The 21,134-nt window shown below is 45.9% G+C and overlaps 1 protein-coding gene across 1 annotated transcript in view; it reads left to right on the top strand.

Moving 5' to 3' along the window:
* The window catches only part of slx4ip (SLX4 interacting protein), a 645,261-nt gene that overhangs the window by 532,611 nt on the left and 91,516 nt on the right, over positions 1-21,134 (top strand). Inside the window, exon 4 of the mRNA XM_085981675.1 lies at positions 20,725-20,857. Within this exon, the coding sequence (XP_085837801.1) occupies positions 20,725-20,857 (133 nt within the window). The remainder of the gene's footprint in view (positions 1-20,724; positions 20,858-21,134) is intronic.

Below are 21,134 nucleotides of genomic sequence, written 5' to 3'. Positions count from 1 at the left end.
TTGCACATTCTCCCCGTGTTTACGTGGGTTTCCTCCGGGTGCTCCGGTTTCCTCCCACAGTCCAAAGATGTGCGGGTTAGGTTGATTGGCTATGATAAAAAAAAAATTGACCCTTAGTGTTAGGGGGATTAAATAAGTGGGGTTACGGGGATAGGGTGGGATATGTGTTGGTGTAGGGGTTACGGGGATCGGGTGGGATATGTGTCGGTGCAGGCTCGATGGGCCGAAATGGCCTCTATCTGCACTGTGGGGTTTCTGTGAAAAGTAAGAAAAAAAATGTAAAAAATTCAAATTTGACTTTTTTTAAATCTCTTATAACAATTCACAACCTGAAGGAATGAGACTCCACACTTTTAATTGTTTACTTTCTCGGCAATAAGGGATGATTGGGAGTCATTAACAATTGTCACGTTGTTAAAAGGGTACTTGCGTTGTTAATTACAAGACTTGACTTACTGGGTAACTAATGTGCAAATGCAGCAACTTCATGACATTCAGGGGGAGGTTAAGCGCGAGATGCCACTTTCCTGAAGCTAATGGCGGAGCAGCGCAAATCGGCCAGCAACTTGTGGCGATTCACAATTCCCGGGTACCCCTTTCTTGCTACAAATTACTGAATGATTTGTGTTATTCAGACGTTATTTTTTTCAGCAAAATCTGGCCCCATATGTTTAAGCTAAATTCAAGTGACTGGTTTTTAACGATTGGATTTAAAAGTACATGACATATACTTGGGTACGGTGGTGTAATGGTTATGTTACTGGACTAGTAATTCAGAGACCTGGACTAATAATCCAGACATTTTGAATTCAGTTTAACAATTCTGGAAATAAAAAGCTGGGATCAGTAAAAGTGAGCATGAAACTGTCGGATTGTCGTAAAAACCCAGCTGGTTCACTAATGTCCTTTAGGGAAGGAAGCCTGCCGTCCTTACCTTGTCAGGCCTATATGTGACTCCAGTCCCACATCAATGTAATTCACTCTTAACTGCCCTCTGAAGTGGCCTAGCAAGCCACTTACTTGTATCAAACTGTTACCAGCAGTTCAAGAAAGCCCACCATCACCTTCCCAGTGCAACTAGGGATAGGCAATGAATGCCAGTGACATCCACCTCCCAAGAATGAATAATAAAAATAAATCCCATTAGTCTGGCCAGTCATTCTACCAATTTTTTTCTGTATATTCATTATTACTTTAGTCTTAGTAGTACAAAATTACACTGTAATCTGTAAAAGCAACCTTTACAGGAAACTTGCTTAGTGGTTTGGAGTTGATAGCTTACAGTAGGGTATTGCGGTGATTTTTATTTGAATTAAAGCAGTTATTTCAAGACTTCAACTTCCATTTGAATGAGACAAGGAAATGTGACCAAAGCCATCTTTTAGCCAGCTAAGCTTTAAATTTTGAACTAAGCCTTAGCTTTTGAGCCTTTTGCAGTGGCTTGAATCACAAACCACTGCAGACATCAAGAATGCTTGGGTGATGTGAGAGAAGAAGTAATTCAGAGACTGATGTATATGCAAGGTAAATGCAAATGTTCAGGGAAATTTTGGCAAATCTCTTGGGATATATATATGTATGTTTTTTACTACCCTCTCTATCATACTTGTTGTAGAATCCGTTGTATGGTCGTATATCTCCATGTTGTTCATTCAGGCCAATAAACCAGGAAATATGATTGATGCACCACTTCAATCTCAATCTTGCTCCTTGTAGACCTGCCAATTTGCTTATTTCCAGTGTGCATCTATACATTAGCAATTCTGCCCTGACATTACTCATAATTGACCAACTAGTGACTACCTTCCTGCGGGGTGTGGAGGGAAGGTAAGCCCTTTGCGATCGAGGTGGCTCCAAGATGACACATCTGATGACAGTGATGTCCTGTGGTGGAGATTTACAATTGCCTCCATTCTGATGCAGAACCCAGTGAATTGTGGGCTTGTTGTAGAGCTGGTTGAAGTTGAAGAAATAGGGAGGGGAGAGGCCATGAAGGAATTTAAACATGAGGATGAGAATTTTAAAGTTGAGACATTTGTGGACTGGGGGCCAATGTAGGTCAGCTGGGACAGGGGTGATGATTGAGCGGGACTTGGTGCGGGATAGGATACAATCAGCAGAATTTTGCACTAAAGCCTGCACATCTGCCAATGCACTTTATTATGGTCATATTTATGCTAATATACTGCAAGCCAAATGTATAAATGTATGTTGAATGTTTAAGTGTCCTAATCCAAATTGTACACTCTCGGGAGCCGCAAGCCTACATTTCGTTGTACTGCACTTGTGCACTAACAATGACAATAAAAGATTTGATTTGATTTGATTTTGATTTGATTTGAGTTGAGATTTACAGTGTGGAGGATGGGGAGACCGACCAAGAGAGCATTGAAATAGTCAAGTCTGGCAGCGACAAAGGCATGGATGTGGATCTGGCGTCTGCGGATGATGCGACCAAAGGGCAGCATGTAGATGAAGAAGAGGAGGGGGTCAAGGATAGATCCTTGGGAACTCCAGAGGTAACGGTGCAGGGTGGGAAGAGAAGTCATTGCTGGAGTTGCTCTAGCTACGATCAGATTGGTAAGGGTAAAACCAAGTTAGGGCATGCCCACTGTGCTGGACAATGGAGGAGAGGCATTGGAGGAGGGTGGTGTGGATGACCATGTCAAAGATTGTAGAGGTCAAGGAGGGATGATGCACCAGTCACAGATTTTGATTTTGATTAAGGCTGTTTTGGTGCTATGGCAGGGGCAGAGACTTGATTGGAGAGTTTTAGAGTTGCGGCAAAGATGGCCATGAATTGGGAAGCGGCAGTGTTTTAGAATTATAAGAATAAATGCAGATGATATATTTGTTTAAGTATGATGGTTAATACACAGTTGGGGCCACGATGAGTCACTTGTGGAAGGCACCTGGTTGAAGTTGTAAATTTGGATTAACGTTCTACTGTTTTGTTCAATTACCTTTGGGGTAAAAATTAAATTTCATAGAGCATTTTCTTTTGTGGGGTTTACCTGTGATTCTTTGCCTTCCTCAGGAGACTGAATCAGTTGGGTCATGTCAATGATTGGGCAGATTATACACGGTCTAGGTTTGATCCATCATCGGAAGAGAGGAGAGCATGATAAAGAAAGACTTTAGTCATGCTATTTGTGCTGGGTCCTGTATCTTAATGCCCACTGATTAGTGGGAAGGCGGGCCTGTAGGTATCAGTTAAATCCTTGCAAACATGAGAGAGGGTGACCTCAAGCTCTCGAAGGCCACTTACCATTGTTCCTTCTAAATGGACCCACAAAACCTGAAGGCCAGTTGTCAGAGTAACCACTTTTTATGCATTGACTGGTCTCTGTTTCTCTGTAGGGGGAGGCGGATGCAGATGTCCCTGGTGCTGCTCAAGGTGGCACTGTATTGTGTTGAATCCTTGGATATTGGCACTGCCCTGTCCCCTGCCATCTGGCTCAAGCCCTCCAAGATGGTCCATATGAATCTGATGCTCCACAGGCTCTGGAACTAGGGCTGAGTTCAATGGCTCTTTTTCCCCAATACAAGATCCCACTTTTACTGCTGACTCCTTTGCCACTCTCATCTATTATGTCTCATCCAGTGAAAAACCTTAATTGGAACTATATACATCTCCCCCCTCCCCTCCATTGGATTTCTCTGGGCTGGTGAGTACGAGAGAAAGGGTCAATGATGGCTTGGATGAGGATGTAGCTAGTTGGGCAGAGGTGGAAGGCCAATCAACTATTTCTTCCTTCTCTTCAGCAGTATCTTGCTTTAGCATATCTAGAGGAAGAGAAAATGAAGAGATGTTATAATATTGTGTGGCTACCATTTTAGTTCCTCTAGCTTTTGAAGGTGCCTATTCATGTTTCTTGCTAACGTGCTTGCACTCCCAAACCATTACCCAAACCATTGCAGAAGGTTCAAACAAACCTGCAGCTGCTACTCGCCCTCCTACGTCTTCTGTCCCCAGTAGGTACTGTCACACGGCTCCCCAGGATCTTCAAGGCTTCTTTCTCATGAACATACGAACAATGACGGACAGCAAAAGACTGTCTGGTCCATCCAGCCTATCCCTCACAATTGTGATATTTTGTGTATCACAATATATACACTCTCCACCCCACCTGAAACCAAGTTACCTCCTGGGAGAGGAGAAAAAACAGTTTAAAAATCCAGGTCAATTTGGTGAACAAAATCTGGGCAATTCCTCTCCGCCCCCAATCAATCCCAACCTTCATCAATGTTCATCCTTTGCTGTGTTGCTACCTTATTCTGCACAATCACAATGAAAATCTCAGCATGAGGTACAAATCGAGTGCAAATAATTAATTTCCGTAATTTGTGTCATGTGTCTGCGGTCATTTTTTTTTACCACAGTGCTTCCGCTTGGTGCTGGTGGATTGTGTGCGATGCCTAGTAACTAACCTAATAGTCTTTTACTTCAAAGTGATTGTCTTGTAGCCCTGCAGCTGATTCAGCCACGTCCGATGCCGCAGTGATTGGCTGGTTTGCTGGCACATTTGATGTGACTTGACCAAGGCTGCTGAATGGGCCAGGCATGGTGTTGCCCCGAGAGTCAACAGCCACATCTGTGTCTACTCTAGGCATGTTGCTACTGGGCCCTTCCTCACCATGCCTATGATGTATATGGAAGCAAAATGCTGGGTGATAATGAGGTCTGAATTCCTGCCTCAAGGTTCGCTCAATCCAATTATCCAGCATGTTGAAGCTGGAAGAAAGAACTCTTTTTTTTAGATTTGAGCCCAAGGCCTCTGTAGCAGCAGTCTGAGCGTTTGCGAGAAATGCTCCCACTGTGCTTAAAACCTGCACCACAGAGAGCTCCGCTACTAAGCTCCTACTAAGACTGTTGTACAGACAACTGTTCATCTACGACTGCAGATCTGTCTTCGGACTTTTCCATATGCCTGGCTGTATGTTGCAGGATATTTTGCACAGGCATATGTGACTTATGTAGAATGCCCTACTGAGACAGCAGTCTCCTTTTCAAAGCAGGCCCTGTGGTTGCGCAATCTCTGAGATTGTGGCAGAGGCAAGAATCATGGTGGCTCTTTGGGCTACGGGTATCTATTCTGGTGCTTGGCCAAGGTGGTGAGAGGACACACAGAACTGAGATTGTGGCTTAGCTGGGGACCCTGGCTGTAGTTTTGAGGTTTTTTTCCAGGCATCCAAAAACAGAAATACTATCCCAGAGAAGTACCTTCAAGCAATTCTTGCATTGCAATATACTGTGTGTGATGTTTCTGAAACTAAGTATACGTCTGTTTTTCAGTGACTAAGTTAGAACAGAACAGGAACAAGACAGAACATGAAAATTTTGGTACAACCCAGAGTTTGGGGCAGGCCTCCAGTCTCACCCTTCCCGACTCCCTCGATTATTCTCGCCCAACTATGTCGAAGTGCCATCTTGTCAGATAAGTAGATTTAAGATGTGGCAAGTTTAGGTAGCACAAATAGTGACATATTATCGTGCTGCTCTTCCAGCCCATCCTGTCTACCAATAAATGACCATGCATCATATACCTAGGTTGGCTTGCAATGATTTCTTGGGTTGCTTATTGTATATCTCCTGTGCTGCATTCAGTGTTCTGCTAGACATATAGCAGTGCTACACAGGATAAGCTTCTATTATTTCTGGTTGTTCATCACAAAATCTCTTCCAGGTTATGGGGGTACATTTTGTGGCATATCCATCTGAGTTAGGTGTTTGGCAGACTAAACTGCAATTTAGGCTTACCTTGGCTGCTTTCTTTAGATAAGCTGGCAACTTCTTCATATCTCTCCATTCCCACTGGTTTCTGGAGACTGTATTTATCCTGTCTATTTGTTCCCAAACCTGCTAGACTACTGGAAGGGTTCCTTTTAAGCTTCATACCGAACCGCCCTACTGCCCTATTCTTCTTGTACCAGTGTCTCATCCTCAAAACAGCTCTTGAGTTCTGGATGTTTGCACTTTACAACAGTATCACTGAATAATCCCTATGCCTGCGCTTTCTGCAATTGCAAGGTTTAAATGCCTCCTTAATATAGTTAACAGCTGCTCAGCCTTGCTATGGCTTCTGCAGCTGCATTGATGAATCCGCTGTGCAGTGTTGGGTTAATGGGCAGCAATAAATTCTCCCAGAAACTTTTAGTAAGCCACAGTTAACTACAGAATAGCATACCAACAGCAATTTTTAGGCCATAATGACCATGCTAATCACATGACAGTCGTGATCACAATTCACTAATATTTATTTTTATATTACATACCAGAAAAATGCAATATTTTGTTAAATTGACTTAAATTGTGAAAATTACATCGTATCATTCAGAAATAACGTTAAAGCAGCAAAGAAAAATTAACTAGTAAATCAGTGTATAGGTCAGTTCAGAAGTCAAATCTATAAGCAGATAGAAGTGAATTTCCTCACCGTTTACAGTGCATTAGTGCATAAACAGTGTAGGAAATCTTTTTAGGCAGGAAAATCAGGTAGAAGTCATTTCTGCCATTAAAATGCTTTTCCCAATTTCCCTTGCGCTTTTTGAACCTTCCTGCAATCCACCCGCCAACTCCTGACCAACCTTATTTGCATATGTCAATTGAGGGACAGTAGTGCAGCAACTCTGGGGTGCCTGGTTTTACATTATTAATGTACTCTGGGTAACTTAGACTGAGCATAAGGTACAGCAACTGCCAGGTTCAGCTGATACTGGCAAAAATGAGGAGTTTCTGAGCCTGAAGTGTTTTAATAGTGATTCCTGTAGCTGGGGATTTTTTTTTGCCATTCTGCTGACAGATACAAGTTTTTATTGATTAAGGGTATTAAGGGAGTGGTGAAATGTGCTCTGATGCTCCTTGCACAGGTCACGGAGGAGTCTTTTGAGTGTCGGTCAACACGGTGGCATAGTGGTTAGCACTGTTGCCTCACAGCGCCAGGGACCCGGGTTCAAATCCGGCCTCGGGTGACTGTCTGTGTGGAGTTTGCACATTCTCCCCGTGTTTGTGTGGGTTTCCTCCGGGTGCTCCGGCTTCCTCCCACAGTCCAAAGATGTGCGGGTTAGGTTGATTGGCCATGATAAAAAATTGGCCCTTAGTGTTAGGGGGGATTAAATACGTGGGGTTACGGGGTTACAGGGATAGGGCTTGGGTGGGATGGCTGTCTGTGTAGGGACCGGGTGCTAGGGTTTGGATGATCAGCCATGATCTCGTTGAATGGCGGAGCAGGCTCGAAGGGCCGAATGGCCTACTCCTGCTCCTATCTTCTATGTTTCTTCTATGATGTACTTCGCCATGTAGTTCTGGGTTCATTACCTGCACTTGCTTCTGACCAGGTCAGAAAACTGGCAGATTCCCCTTCCCCTTCCCCACCCCTACTTGTGAGAGCTTTTCAGGAGCAAGTATGTCACTCTCTATGGACATACCCTTGTATGCCATTATCATGGAGGAGAAGAAGCAGCACATAATAGAGGAAAGACAAGTCAGGCAGCATTTGAGGAAGATGCAGCCAACCAGGCATTACCACCCCTCCCACAGAATAGAGAGACAGCACAAGTTGTATGAGGACTTTCTGAGGAGTTGTCCTTTACCAAAGAGACAATAAAGCAGCTCTGTCACTTACTTCAGGAGTACCTGCAGCCACACTCATCTGCCTGCAATGCTTGCATTGTAGCTATGAAGGTGACCACCGCCCTCCACATTTCAGGTATAAGGTAATTTCAGACACCCACGGGTGATCGGTGCAAGATCAGCCAGGCAGTATGCACTCATCAGGTCATTGCACCCTCTTTAGGACAGCAGACACATTCATCACTTTTGGCATCACAGCAAAGCAGCAGTGAGATAGGACCATCCACTATTACAGAGCTGCTGACGTCCCACGGTCCAGCTTGCAATAATTCCGCACTGCTGTGAGAGCATTGCTTTGCATGCTCTCACAGAACGCCCCCTTCCACCACATTAGCAGGAATGGCTTCCACTACCTGTGCAGATTGTATGTGATGTTAACTCCTAATATGCTGGAAGTTGTCAGACTGCCTTCATACAGTGGAACCTGGCCCTCCATGAACTCTTCAGAGAAGAATATATCAGCAGACGTCTTCTGGGTGACAAAGCCTACACCCTGCTTCCATCGATAATAAACTCAGTATTAGAGGCCTGGACAGCAGCAGAGGAGTGCAGCGAAGCATATGTCTCTACAGGATTGATCATTGACAAGACCATTGGGGTCTTAAAGGCACGCTTTTGCTGCCTGGACAGGTTGGGAAGGGCTCTTCAGTATGCTCCAGTTTGTGTGTCATGAATAGTTATAAACTGCTGTATCTTTCATAATTTGACCATTTAAGAAGGGCTGGACTTTAACATTGTGGCGAGGAGTCCCTTGCTCCAATGAACCCAGAACTACATGGCGAAGTACATCATGTTGACCGACACTCAAAAGACTCCTCCGTGACCGGTGCAAGGAGCATCAGAGCACATTTCACCACTCCCTTAATACCCTTAATCAATAAAAACTTGTCAATCTCAGCCTTGAGAAGTTCAATTGACCCAGCATCCACAGCCTTTTTGAGGAAAGAGTTCCTGATTTGCACTACCCTTTGTGTGAAAAAAATCTTCCTGATTTCACTCTTAAATGGTCTAACTCAAATTTTAAGATTATACCCTCTTGTTCAGGATTTCCCCACCAGAGGAAATAATTTCTCTGTATCTGCCCTATCGAATCCCTTTATCATTATAAACACCTCCATTAGGTCTGCCCTCAACCTTCTAACAACACATCAGCCCTCTTTGCGCCTGTATGAGCATGCAATAATCATCACCTGAGTGGATATGTTGGCTGTTATGCTCTACAAAAGGGTCATGGGACTGAGGCAGCCCTCCTCTCATGGCAGCTTGGTCCTGACTGGGAGCTGCTGCTGGCTGCATCTCTGGAGCTTTCTCTTGGGAAACCTGGTGTTGCCTCCTGCATTCCCACTTACACCTGGTGCTCTGTGGAGGAAGACTGGACGCCTGGCTTGTGCAACTGCTCTGGGAGATGGCAGTATCAGGCAGGTGAACTCCAGCCATTGCCATTCCACTGCGCTCTGGATCTGTGGCCCCAGCGAGGTGGCTAGTCTAATTGCAGCTATAAGATCCTGAAAGGCCTGAGCCACTGCGGTCTCGAAGCCTGTATGCAGGATGCTGTCTATTCTTTCCTCTCTTGCTACCAGAGCTGCAGTCTGTGCTGCAGAGGTGGAGACACCAACTGGTCCCTGGCTGTTGGGGTGTGCTGCAGATTCCAATGAAGCTGCCACATTTTTATTTGGTAATGAAGACCGATTCCATGATGTCGCACCTGTGTTGTTGCACTTCCTCAGAGATTAACCTTAGAGCTTGCACCTTGAGCATCCTTCTTGTCAGATGAGTAACCATGAATTCTGGGTCCCATGACTCGAGCCAAAGACAATCTTTTCCTTGGCCGCTTCTGGGAAGATGCCACATTTGCACTAACACTATCTACTTGCCCCCCGGATGGAAGTATTTAAGCTGGTGCCCAGGGATGAGGAAGCAAGTGACGCAAGGTTTGGGACCGAGGAATAGAGGGCAGGAGGTTTCTGGAGAAACTAATGGGTAAGCTGAAGATCATCATCATCCCCTGCTTCATCGTCATCCTCCTCGTCCTCACAGTGGACATGAGCTCCATGACCTTCTCATAAGGCATGAGGGATTTAATGATGTCAGTATTTGGGCTTCTATGCAGAATACACTGGAAATGGAGCAGCAAAACTTTATAAATCCAATGGCTGCCAGTTAAACTTGAGCAATAGTCGTTTTTGCAGCCTTTACCCGCCACTGTTGTTTCCCCGCTTCTCTCATCTTGAATTTTTGTGAGAAATGTGATCAGCTTTATAAATAGTCATAGAGTGATAGAGTTATACAGCACAGAAAGAGGCCCTTCGGCCCATCGTGTCCGCGGCGGCCATCAAGCCCTGTCTATTCTAATCCCATTTTCCAGCACTTGGTCCGTAGCCTTGTATGCTATGGCGTTTCAAGTGCTCATCTAAATGCTTCTTGAATGTTGTGAGGGTTCCTGCCTCTACCACCCCTTCAGGCAGTGAGTTCCAGATTCCAACCACCCTCTGGGTGAAAAAGTTTTTCATCAAATCCCCTCTAAACCTCCTGCCCCTTATCTTGAAACTATGCCCCCTGGTTATTGACCCCTCTACTAAGGGGAAAAGTTCCTTTCTGTCTACCCTATCTATGTCCCTCATAATTTTGTACACCTCAATCAGGTCCCCCCTCAGCCTTCTCTGCTCTAAGGAAAACAACCCCAGCCTTTCCAGTCTCTCTTCATAGCTGAAGCGCTCCAGCCCAGGTAACACCCTGGTGAATCTCCTCCGCACCCTCTCCAATGCAATTACATCCTTCCTATAGTGTGGCGACCAGAACTGCACACAGTATTCCAGCTGTGGCCTTAGTGTTTTGTACAGCTCCAGCATAACCTCCCTGCTCTTATATTCTATGCCTCGGCTAATGAAGGCAAGTATTCCATATGCCTTTTTAACCACCTTATCTACCTGTCCTGCTGCCTTCAGGGATCTATGTACATGCACACCAAGGTCCCTCTGATCCTCTGTCCTTCCTAGGGTCCTACCATTCATTGGGGGGGGAAATTCAGTTGGTTTGCGCCTCCCGTTAGCACCTTAAGAAGGTGCTAATGGGGCGCAAAGCAACTAGCGCCCGGGCGTGGCGATGTCTGCACCGCTCGCGAAATTGACCAGACATTTTGCGGCGGCGCTAAACAATACCGCCCCGATCTTCTGCACCTGCAGATCTTGACGTCTTTTGAGCGTGCAACGCCCTTGTGGCGCCCCGGATCGGATATTGAGTGGCGCCCCCCCCCTCCTTTCCGCCTGGCGCAAGCAACGACAGGTAGATTGGAATGTTTCCCAGTAGGTATGGGGCTAGGGGGGCGCTATTTAAAGGTGGCCTCTTCCTGGCTTTTTCTGTGGTAGACATTTTTGCACCACTCATTCTGACAGAGTTTCTGAGAGAGAAAAGGAGAGACTTCTGCATAGAGTCAACACTGTGTGAAGTAGCTTTGGCTACTGAGCATCATTTTGCAGGTACTTTTGTTTTTGACCTTCATTACTTTGATTGCCAAGAGTCTATGGGGGCTGCACTGATTCTGGGCGTCATCCTGCGCCTGCAGATTCGGAGGCCACAGAGACACCGAGAGAGAGTGGCAATCATGGCTAGACGGAGGAGGGCCAACAGGCCTCTGTACAGGAGAGCTTACCCTCCCAGGGTATTTTGCCAACAATTTTCCTACATTAATTTGTCTGAGGAGCAGTGTTTGCGCAGGCTGCGCTTCAGCAAGGAGGTGGTCACTGAGCTCTGCCACCTGCTGCAGCCAGATCTGCAGCCTGTACTGAGGACCAGGACGTCTCTGTCGGTGGCAGTGAAGATCACAGTGGCTCTGAACTTTTATGCCACCGGCTCCTTTCAAGCAGCTACTGGGGCCATCGCCAATATCTCCCAGTTCGCGGTCCATTGCTGCATCTGTCAGGTCACAAATGCCCTCTATAAAAGGAGACGCCAGTACATCTCTTTCCCGATGACCCAGGCCAAACAGCATGAACGTGCATTGGGCTTTGCGAGGATAGCGGGCTTCCCCATGGTGCAGGGCACCATTGACTGCACGCGTGTGGCATTGCGTGCACCGCATGAGAATGCAGAGGATTTCCGCAACCGCAAGGGATTCCACTCCTTAAACGTCCAGTTGGTCTGTGACCACAGACAGCTGATACTCGCTGTCAATGCCCGCTATCCTGGCAGCAGCCACGATTCATTCATCCTGCGCCAGACTGCTGTGGCAGAACTTTTCCAGGCACCGCATCAGCCAAGTGGTTGGCTCCTCGGGGACCAGGGTTATCCACTGTGCACCTGGCTGATGACACCACTCTGTAACCCCAACACCCCTGCTGAGCTGCGGTACAATGAGAGCCATCTCGCCACCAGGAACATCATTGAGCAGACGATCGGCGTGCTCAAGCAACGGTTCCGCTGTCTGGACCACTCCGGAGGAGCCCTGCAGTACTCGCCTGAGCAAGTCTCCCTCTTCATAGTTGTGTGCTGCATAACCTGGCAATCCTCAGGACCCAGCCAATGCCACCAGGCCTTGGAGCACCACCGGAGGAGGAGGAGGATCATCATCAGCAGCACCAAGGCGGGAGGGAGGCCCACAATGTTGAAACTAGAAGGGCCGTCTGTCAACAACTGATAGCAAGCCGCTTCTAGGCGCCTGCTGAGGAAATGGCTTCTGCCACTGAGAACAACATGAATGAAACCAACCCGCAACCCCTAAGCCGGCCAAGGCAGCAATGACTCCAAAGACCAAACGTGTACATTTTGAATACAAAAACTTATTTATTTTACAAACTCTGTGTGTGTCATTTCCTCATGACAAACTAATAGAAAGAAACACAAAAAAACAGTCATTAACATAACTGGTTCTCTCAACCTGGAGATAATATCCAAAGCACTAAACAAAAGTTTGAACACGAACCTCGGCCTTTAATAAAAAAATTGACCAACATTTTGTCACACCACCTACTTTTGTCCTTCGAGGGTGATCTCCTTCCCTTGCGCACTTCCCCCCTTCCCATCCTACTGCTCTTCTGTAATGGGGCCCCAGTGGTTGCAGGAAGGCTGCTGATTGTCAGAACCTGAGACTGCAGATGCCCTTGAAGGATGGCCTCGACCAGCTCTGGGCCTGGAGGGCCCGGCTGCAGACTGCACCAACTCTGCATGGGCGGCAGCAGTCTGGGCTACAGGCGGTGGCAAGTGCAATGGGGAAGTGACAGTGGTGGCAGCAGGAATGCTGTCATCTTGAGAGAGGACAGCAACTCCCTGCTCGACCGACACACTGGCACTCCCACGGGGCAGCACATCAGCATCCGGAGCAATCTGCTGGAGCACAGATTGCTGGCCTGCTGCGGCGCGGTGAGAGCCCTGGGGAAATGTGTCCGGACCAGCGACAATGGCAGCAGACAGTGCTTGCATGGCCTCAACCTGAGTCTGCATGAGAGCAGTCTGAGATGGGGTCATGGCAGCCAGTGACTGAATTGCAGCACTAGGCTTTAGCGTGGCATCCGCCTGTGCTACAGCGAAGTGCTCCACACTCCTTGCCAGTGATTCAATGCATTCGGGCACCCTTCCCACTGCACCCATGAGCTCCGTGTGCATGCCCACCGCCTGGGTGTCATTTCAGCGATGAGCCGCTCCTCCTCTGCGTACAGTGCAGCAGGACTCGCTGGCCTACTCTCCCTCTGGGGAGAAGGCCCCCAAGCTTCCCTACCCCTATCGCGTTGCTGCAGCCCGCTGGGTCCTGGAGCTTCACCCTCATCAGACCCTTCCCCCACCCCCCCCCCCCCCCCCCGCTCCCCTCCAGGGAAGGCGTGTTCCCAGTGTGGGCATGGGCTTCCTCGAGAAAGGGTGGCGCTGATGCTCCGGCTTCCTCTTCCTCCTCGCCTGCAGCTTCACTCCCACTGGCAGCTTGATGGCCCATCTCCTCAGCTGGTGAATCACCATCTGAAAGCAGGGAGGTACAAGAGTGGCTTTAGCGTGAGGATGGGGGCAGTAAGGGAGGAATGAGTGCAGTGATTTAGTAAGTTGGATCGAAAGTGTCAAAGGCTGGTGTTGTGAGGGACAAGTGGAATGAGAGAGGACAAAAAAGGTGATGACCTTACCATTGCTGTCCAGAATGGGGTCGGCCTCTCCAGGGGTGACTGGACCGATCACCTAGCTTGCCACAATCCTATGGATGCGCGCCTCAAGGTCGCTGAGGCTGCCCTCCACCCGTCCGTTGCTGCTGTCTCCTATTATGAGATAGCCTAGCCTGCAAGAAAAAGGATGGCGTCTGAGTAAATATACAGCCATGGCCTTGCCAGATGTGCCTCCCATAATTGAATAGCCCTTACTGTATGCAGCCATGGGCTTGCCTGATGTGCCTCCCATAGGCGAATAGCCCTCACTGTATGCAAAGTGTGGAATGTGCGTGTGTGTTTCATGAGAGGGCCATAGGTGTTGGATGAGTGTTGGGCATTTGGGTTTTAAGACCCTCTGGCCATAGAGTGAGGTGGAGATGGAGAGGTATTGAAAAAAAAACACTCACCCTGACAACCCGAGTGAGGTCGTTGAACTTTTTTCGTCATTGAGTATGGGTCCTGGGCACCATGCTCCTGGAGGAGACGTTGTGAGCCACCTCCCTCCACACTCTTCTGTACTTGCGCGGCAAAGGCCTCCTACCACTCTCAGGGTAGAGTATAGATCTTCTGCGCTCCACCGCGCCAACCAGAGCGTCCAAGACCCGCTCGCTGAAGCGCTGAGCGCGTTCTCTCACCCTCTCCATAGTCCTTGGCTGGAAGATTTAGACACCGATCTCTCCAGGCCGAGATTCAAGGCTCCAATGAGCAGGGTGTGGCTGGAGAGCAAGATCAACCCTCCCCTTTAAGAACTGTCCGGCGCCAGTGTGTCTTGTGTTCCATCGCTAACGGACATCACCTGCACTGCGCCCGCGCTCTGAGTTAGCGCCTCGCTCCTCGTTCTTTGCGCTTTAAAACAGGTGTGCAGCGCCTGATTTAATGTTCCACTCACCTCCGGGGCGATAAAAGCCAAGTTTGCAGTTGGAGGCGATAATTAGCGGCAGGTGCTAAACTTTGTGCACGGCTGATAATCGCACCCCAAACAGGGCGATACTGAATTTTTCCCCCATTGTGTATTCCCTTGCCTTGTTAGTCCTCCCAAAATGCATCACCTCACACTTTTCAGGGTTAAATTCCATTTGCCACTGTTCTGTCCGTCTAACCAACCCATCTATATCGTCCTGTAGCCTGAGGCTTCCCTCCTCACTACTTACCACTCCACCAATTTTCGTGTCACCTGCAAACTTACTGATCATCATACCTCCTACATTCATATCTAAATCATTAATGTACACTACAAACAGCAAAAGACCCAGCACCGATCCCTGTGGTACACCACTGGACACAGGCTTCCAGTCACAAAAACAACCTTCGACCATCACCCTCTGCCTCCTGCCACTAAGCCAATTTTGGATCCAATGTGCCAAATTGCCCTAGATCCCATGAGCTCTTACCTTCTTGACCAGTCTCCCATGCGGGACTTTGTCAAAAGCCTTATTGAAGTCCATGTAGACTACATCAACTGCACTACCCTCATCCACACACCTAGTCACCCCCTGAAAAATTCAATCAAATTGGTTAGACATGATCTCCTCCTGACAAAGCCATGCTAACTCTCCTTGATTAATCCTTGCCTCTCCAAGTGGAGACTGATTCTGTCCCTCAGAATGTTTTCCAATAATTTCCCTACCACTGATGTTAGGCTCACTGGCCTGTAATTCCCTGGTTTATCCCTACTACCCTTCTTGAATAATGGTACTACGTTAGCTGTCCTCCAGTCCTCTGGCACCTCCCCTGTGGCCAGAGAGGTTCTGAAAATTTGTGTCAGAGCCCCTGCAATCTCCTCCCTTGCCTCATGCAGCAGCCTGGGATACATCTTGTCTGGGCCTGGGGATTTATCCACTTTTAAGCCCGCTAAAACCGCTAGTACCTCCTCCTTCAATACTAATTTGTTCAAGTATATCACAATCCCCCTGCCTGATTTCTATGCCTACATCGTCCTTCTCCATAGTGAACACAGATGCAAAATATTCATTTAAAACCTCACCTACATCTTCTGGCTCTACACAAAGATTGCCACTTTGGTCCCTAATGGGCCCTACTCTTTCCCTGGTTATCTTCTTGCCCTTAATATACTTATAAAACACCTTGGGATTTTCCTTTACTTTGCCCACCAGTGTTTTTTCATACCCTCTCTTCACTCTCCTAATTTCTTTTTTAAGTACCCCCCTGCACTTTCTATACTCCTCTAGGGCTTCCACTGTTTTTAGTCCTTGGTATCTGCCAAAAGCCTCCTTTTTTTCCTAATCCATTCTTGTATATCCCATGACATCCAGGGTTCCCTGGGTTTGTTGGTCCCACCCTTGACCTTTACGGGGACATGTTGGTGTTGTACACTCTCCTTTCTGAAAGACTCCCACTGCTCTGATGTGGATTTTCCTACAAGTCGCTGATCCCAGTTCACTTTGGCCAGATTCTGCCGTATCATATTAAAATTGGCCTTCCCCCAATTTAGAACCTTTATTTCCGGTCCATCCTTGTCCTTTTCCATGACTACCTTAAATCTCACCAAATTATGGTCACTCTCACCAAATTGCTCTCCGACTGACACTTCTACCACTTGCCCGGGTACGTTCCCTAGAATTAGGTCCAGTACCGCCCCCTCTCTTGTAGGACTTTCTACATGCTGGTTCAAAAAGCTCTCTTGGATGCACTTTAAGAATTCTGCACCCTCTAAGCCTTTCACACTCTGACTATCCCAGTTAATATTGGGGAAGTTGAAATCCCCTACTATTATTACCCTATTGGCCCAGAAATTCGTGTCGGGGGCTTCCCGCGGGTGCAAGCCCCCGACCTGCACTTATGTTGCGCGCCGGCCGTTGAATTGCGATCCTGGGCCTGCTCCAACTGCCGGCGCGCAGTGCTCGCGTATCCCAGGGGTGCAGTTAGTTCGATGTGGGCCATGGAGAGCCAATGGTAACAGGGAATGCTTCATTCATAAGTTTGACAGGACCTGTCAAACCTATAAATACTATAAGCCCCAAAATATCACTAAATCTTCAAATAAATTTTTTAAAAATCACATTTTTAAAATAAACTATAAATTACATGAAATAACTATTAAACAATAATTTAAATTTTTGAAAAAATTAATTACATTTTCTAACTGGGCTAAAAATAAACTTACCTTTCTTTAAAGTATTTAAAAATAATAAACCTGTGGAAAAAATGTTTTAATTTTAATTAATTCACCACTTACCTTGTAAAAAGCAGGCCTTGCGACTGCTTTTTACATGTCTAACTTCTGGAGACTTACCCTCCCGGGAAAACCTGCAAAAAAAAATGTAAGTTCGATGCGCACGCGCTGCCTCTCCTGCGCACGCGTTCAACTTCTGAACCCCTTCTTTCAAGGGAATGGAAGTGCCGGTTTCCCGCGCATGTGCAGTGCATGCACGAAACCGGCACTTCCATTGGGCTTACGGGTGAGTACCCCATGCGTACTCACCCGTGGAGACCTGAATTTCTGGGCCATTATTTCTACACTTCTGAGATTTGCCTACATATCTGTTCCTCTATCTCCCCCTGACTGTTTGGGGGCCTATAGTACACTCCCAGCAAAGTGCTTGCCCCCTTTTTACTTTTAAGTTCTACCCATATGGCCTCATTAGAGGAACCTGCTAAGATATCATCCCTCCTTACAGCAGTAATTGACTCCTTGATTAATATTCCGACACCCCCTCCTCTTTTACACCCCCCTCTGTCTCGCCTGAAGATTGAGCTGCCAGTCCTGCCCCTCCCTCAACCATGTCTCTGTGATAGCAACATCATACTCTCATGTGTTCATCAACACCTTCAATTCATCTGCCTTACTCGCAAGACTCCTTGCATTAAAATAAATGCCATCCAGCCTTGTCATACTCCCTTGTGCCGTTACATATTTGCTCTTGCATAAATGCAAGTTCTTTTTCTCTTTTTTTCCCCCTCTTGTTATTTCACACTTCCTTCCTTTCCCTTGCAGTATTAAAAATTTGGGGAGAAAATTGCAATTAGTGTAACTTAACAAATCGAGGGAAAGATGTAAACCAATGCTGAATAAAAGAATTCTAGTACTCTTCAAAGACAAATTATGTTAAATACCATATGAACATATATGAAATAGGAGCAGGAGTAGGCCATTCGGCCCTTTGAGCCTGCTCCGCCATTATATGAGATCATGGCTGATCTTTTGCCTCAACTCTATTTACCAGCCCTATTGCCATATCCCTTGATGCCCTTACTACTGTAGTCAGAAATCTATCAACTTCTGTTTTGAATATACCCAATGACTGAGCCTCCACAGCCCTCTGGGGTAGAAAATTCCAAAGATTCACCACCCTCTGTGAAGAAATTTCTTCTCATCTCAGTCCTGAATGGCCTACCCTTTATCCTGAGGCTGTGGCCCCTGGTTCCAGACTCCCCAGCCAAGGGAAACATTCTCCCAGCATCCACCCTATCAAGCCCTATAATAAATTTGTATGCTTCAATGAGATCCCCTCTCATTCTTCTTTATCCATGTTTTAGTAATTTGCTGATTGATGACAGTTGTCCATCCACCACTTGTTTTACTCATGTAACCATTAAATTATCTTATTAGCAAGTAAATTACGCCAATGTTAATCTGGCAAAATAGAGACTCAATTCGCAGGTACTTTTATTCATGAAGCGTATAGATAAGCAATTTTTTAAAATTATTTTTCATCATTTCTGTGCTTAGTGCCACTTCAAAGTTATTGCCATTCTAGAGTTACAGACACCCTGTCCCTTGCTCCAAGGTCGTTTCCAGATTGAGCAATCTATACAAAGGACCAAGGTTCATAGTGCAGAGGGAGGAGGGGTGCTGCCAGTAGCACCCCGCTTCTCTCTTGGGGCGCTACCGATGAATTTCAACCCCGGGGATGCTAATTGTTTCGGGGCGTGACTCAATTTTTCCCCCAGAAACCTTAAAATGGTAGGGTAACTTTTATCATTGATAATGGCATCTGCATGTTTGATTTTTGAGATCTAATAGCTGGTTTGTCTGGTGTCTGGCACATCTTCAAAATATTAACATTTTGCAATTTGGTGCTGTTGTTAATTATTCTGCAGACTTAAAAACATAAAATTAAGTCTATAGAAAATTTGCAAAGAAAGAATATCAAAGTATTAATCTGCACTATTCAATTTACAAAGGAATGCAGCCTTCAATGGAGATGTCTGTGTAATTTTGATAAATAACTGTCCCTAGATTTTTATTTTTAATTGAATAATTGTTTAAGTATTTAGCAAAATTAGACCCTTACCACCATTAAAAGCTACTACAATTTTGCTTTGTAAATTAATGCACTTGATCTGATCTTGACCAAAAGCTTTCCTGTTACTGAGATGAAACTTAGCACACAACATTAACCAATGCTTCCCAATAAGCTTTACCAAAGTCCTAGTGGCACAAAGCCTTGAATTTTACGATCCAGTGGGAATCATGCCGGGTTGGTGGCGTGGTGAGCTTTGTGCCTACTTGTCTCATTCCACTCTGATCCCAAAGGAACTTCTGGGGTTAAACCAATCATCATAATTCTGGCAATCTTCAGGCTGTATGACCTTTCCACCATTGGCAGCAGCTGCCTAGACACTAAGCTCTGGAATTCCCCCTCTAAACCTCTCTGCCGCTACCTCTCCTTCCTCCTTTAAGATGTTTCTTAAAACCTATCTCTGACCAAACTTTTGGTCAACTGTTGTAATATTTCCTTATGTCGCTCAGTGTCAAATTTTGTTTGATAATGCTCCTGTGAAGCACCTTGGGACGTTTTACTACCTTAAAGATGCTATGTAAATGCACCCACCTCGGGGAGGGACATCTTAGCAGCACTTCCCGCAGTGTAGTGTTGCCACGTGTGATGGTCTGGGTGAAAACATTTTTGTGTAGTTTTTTTAATTATCTTTTAGGCCTAGTGTAGTCTGTTACTCTGGATGGATTTCACAATGAAATTAAGTCCTTTAAATTTTAAATGGCCCTCCACTGCCTTAGCTATGCTGAACACCACAATGGCAATGGTGTTCCTGTCTCCCAGTGTCGCTAAAGCGTTAATGATGGAAAATAATTCAAATCATGTATTTTCATCTTTAACATTTATTTTGAATATACCCACTCAAACATGGGAAGGTATATTCAGCTTCTGTTGATGGGGAAATCCTGGAGGTGACGCTTAAGGCTGGAGATCCAGCGGAACAACTCCTTGGCATATATAGAATTGTCTGCCCAGCACCTGCCTGAAAACAGAAAGCAACTTGGAAAATCTGTACAAAAGTCTGTAAACTTGATGGCTTAGTATTATTTCCTTCTGAAGAGTATAAAGTCACACAAACTTTTAGATGTGAAGGAGTTTCAAAAGCAACATATGCATTGGAACACTAATATGGCAAGTGGGACACAGAATTAACTGTTTTACACTCAAGAGTTTCAAGTCTTAATCACATTGCTGTGGGAGGTGATGAATGAAGGCCAGAAAGTGAGGGGGAAAATGGCTAAAGTTATCACTGGGACATTCTTGTAGCAGGCTCAGCAACATTGCCATTCATCTGGGCACAGGTCACTCTCCCACACTCCCTACTGCAGATTTTACATGACCTGGGAAGACCAAAAATAAAACAAAATGAAATAAGGAAAGCACTAAATTACTCAGATGTTAGGATAGATTTAACAAATTTGCACATCCGCATGGAGTTTCCATGCCAGGAATAATGCTTATCGGGATTTCAGGCATGGAGACCAGCAGACTCAACAGGATTTGTGGTCCACGTGCCTGATGTACACTAAGCCAGAAGCATGAAGTCAGAGAATTGGCCTTATTATTTCTCTCTTCAGCTGGAAGAGACTCAGAACCAAACCTGTGACTCAAAAAGGAGTAAAAATGTAATTATTTTAGGGCTTCTATCAGGGAAAATAAGTATAAATTGAGAACAAAGATATTTGGATATTAATTTCAAAATGTAATTATACTGAATTTTTATTATTTATAGGAGATTAGTGCACTTGTAAAGGAAGATGTTGATTTAAGGATCAAACAGTACCTTGAAGCAAGAAGACAACGTGGTAACACGCATCCTAAACCAAGCAAAGAACTGACGCCCAGTAACCCACTATGCATTAAAGGTAAGAAACCCTTTATTTATGTGTACACTAATGAGAATAAATCACTATGGCGATTAAGTCTGAACTTGAAACTGTATTGTCAAGTCATGAATCATCACCACAAAACTACTGTAAAACCATTGAAATGCACGTAGCATAAGAAATTTTTAAAAATGAGTTGAAGCCCAAACTCAGCTTAAAGGATATGATGTAGTAGCCAATACAGAGACCTGGTTACAAGTTGGGCATGATTGGGAGCAAAATAATCCTGGCTCAACTTGCATTTCTGTAGCTCCTT

This window comes from Somniosus microcephalus, chromosome 3 (genome assembly GCF_052327205.1).
Source record: "Somniosus microcephalus isolate GS21.2 chromosome 3, FLI_Smic_1.0, whole genome shotgun sequence".
Taxonomy (NCBI): domain Eukaryota; kingdom Metazoa; phylum Chordata; class Chondrichthyes; order Squaliformes; family Somniosidae; genus Somniosus; species Somniosus microcephalus.
Note: the sequence above shows the minus strand (reverse complement) of the source record. Positions and strands in the feature narration are given on the sequence as shown.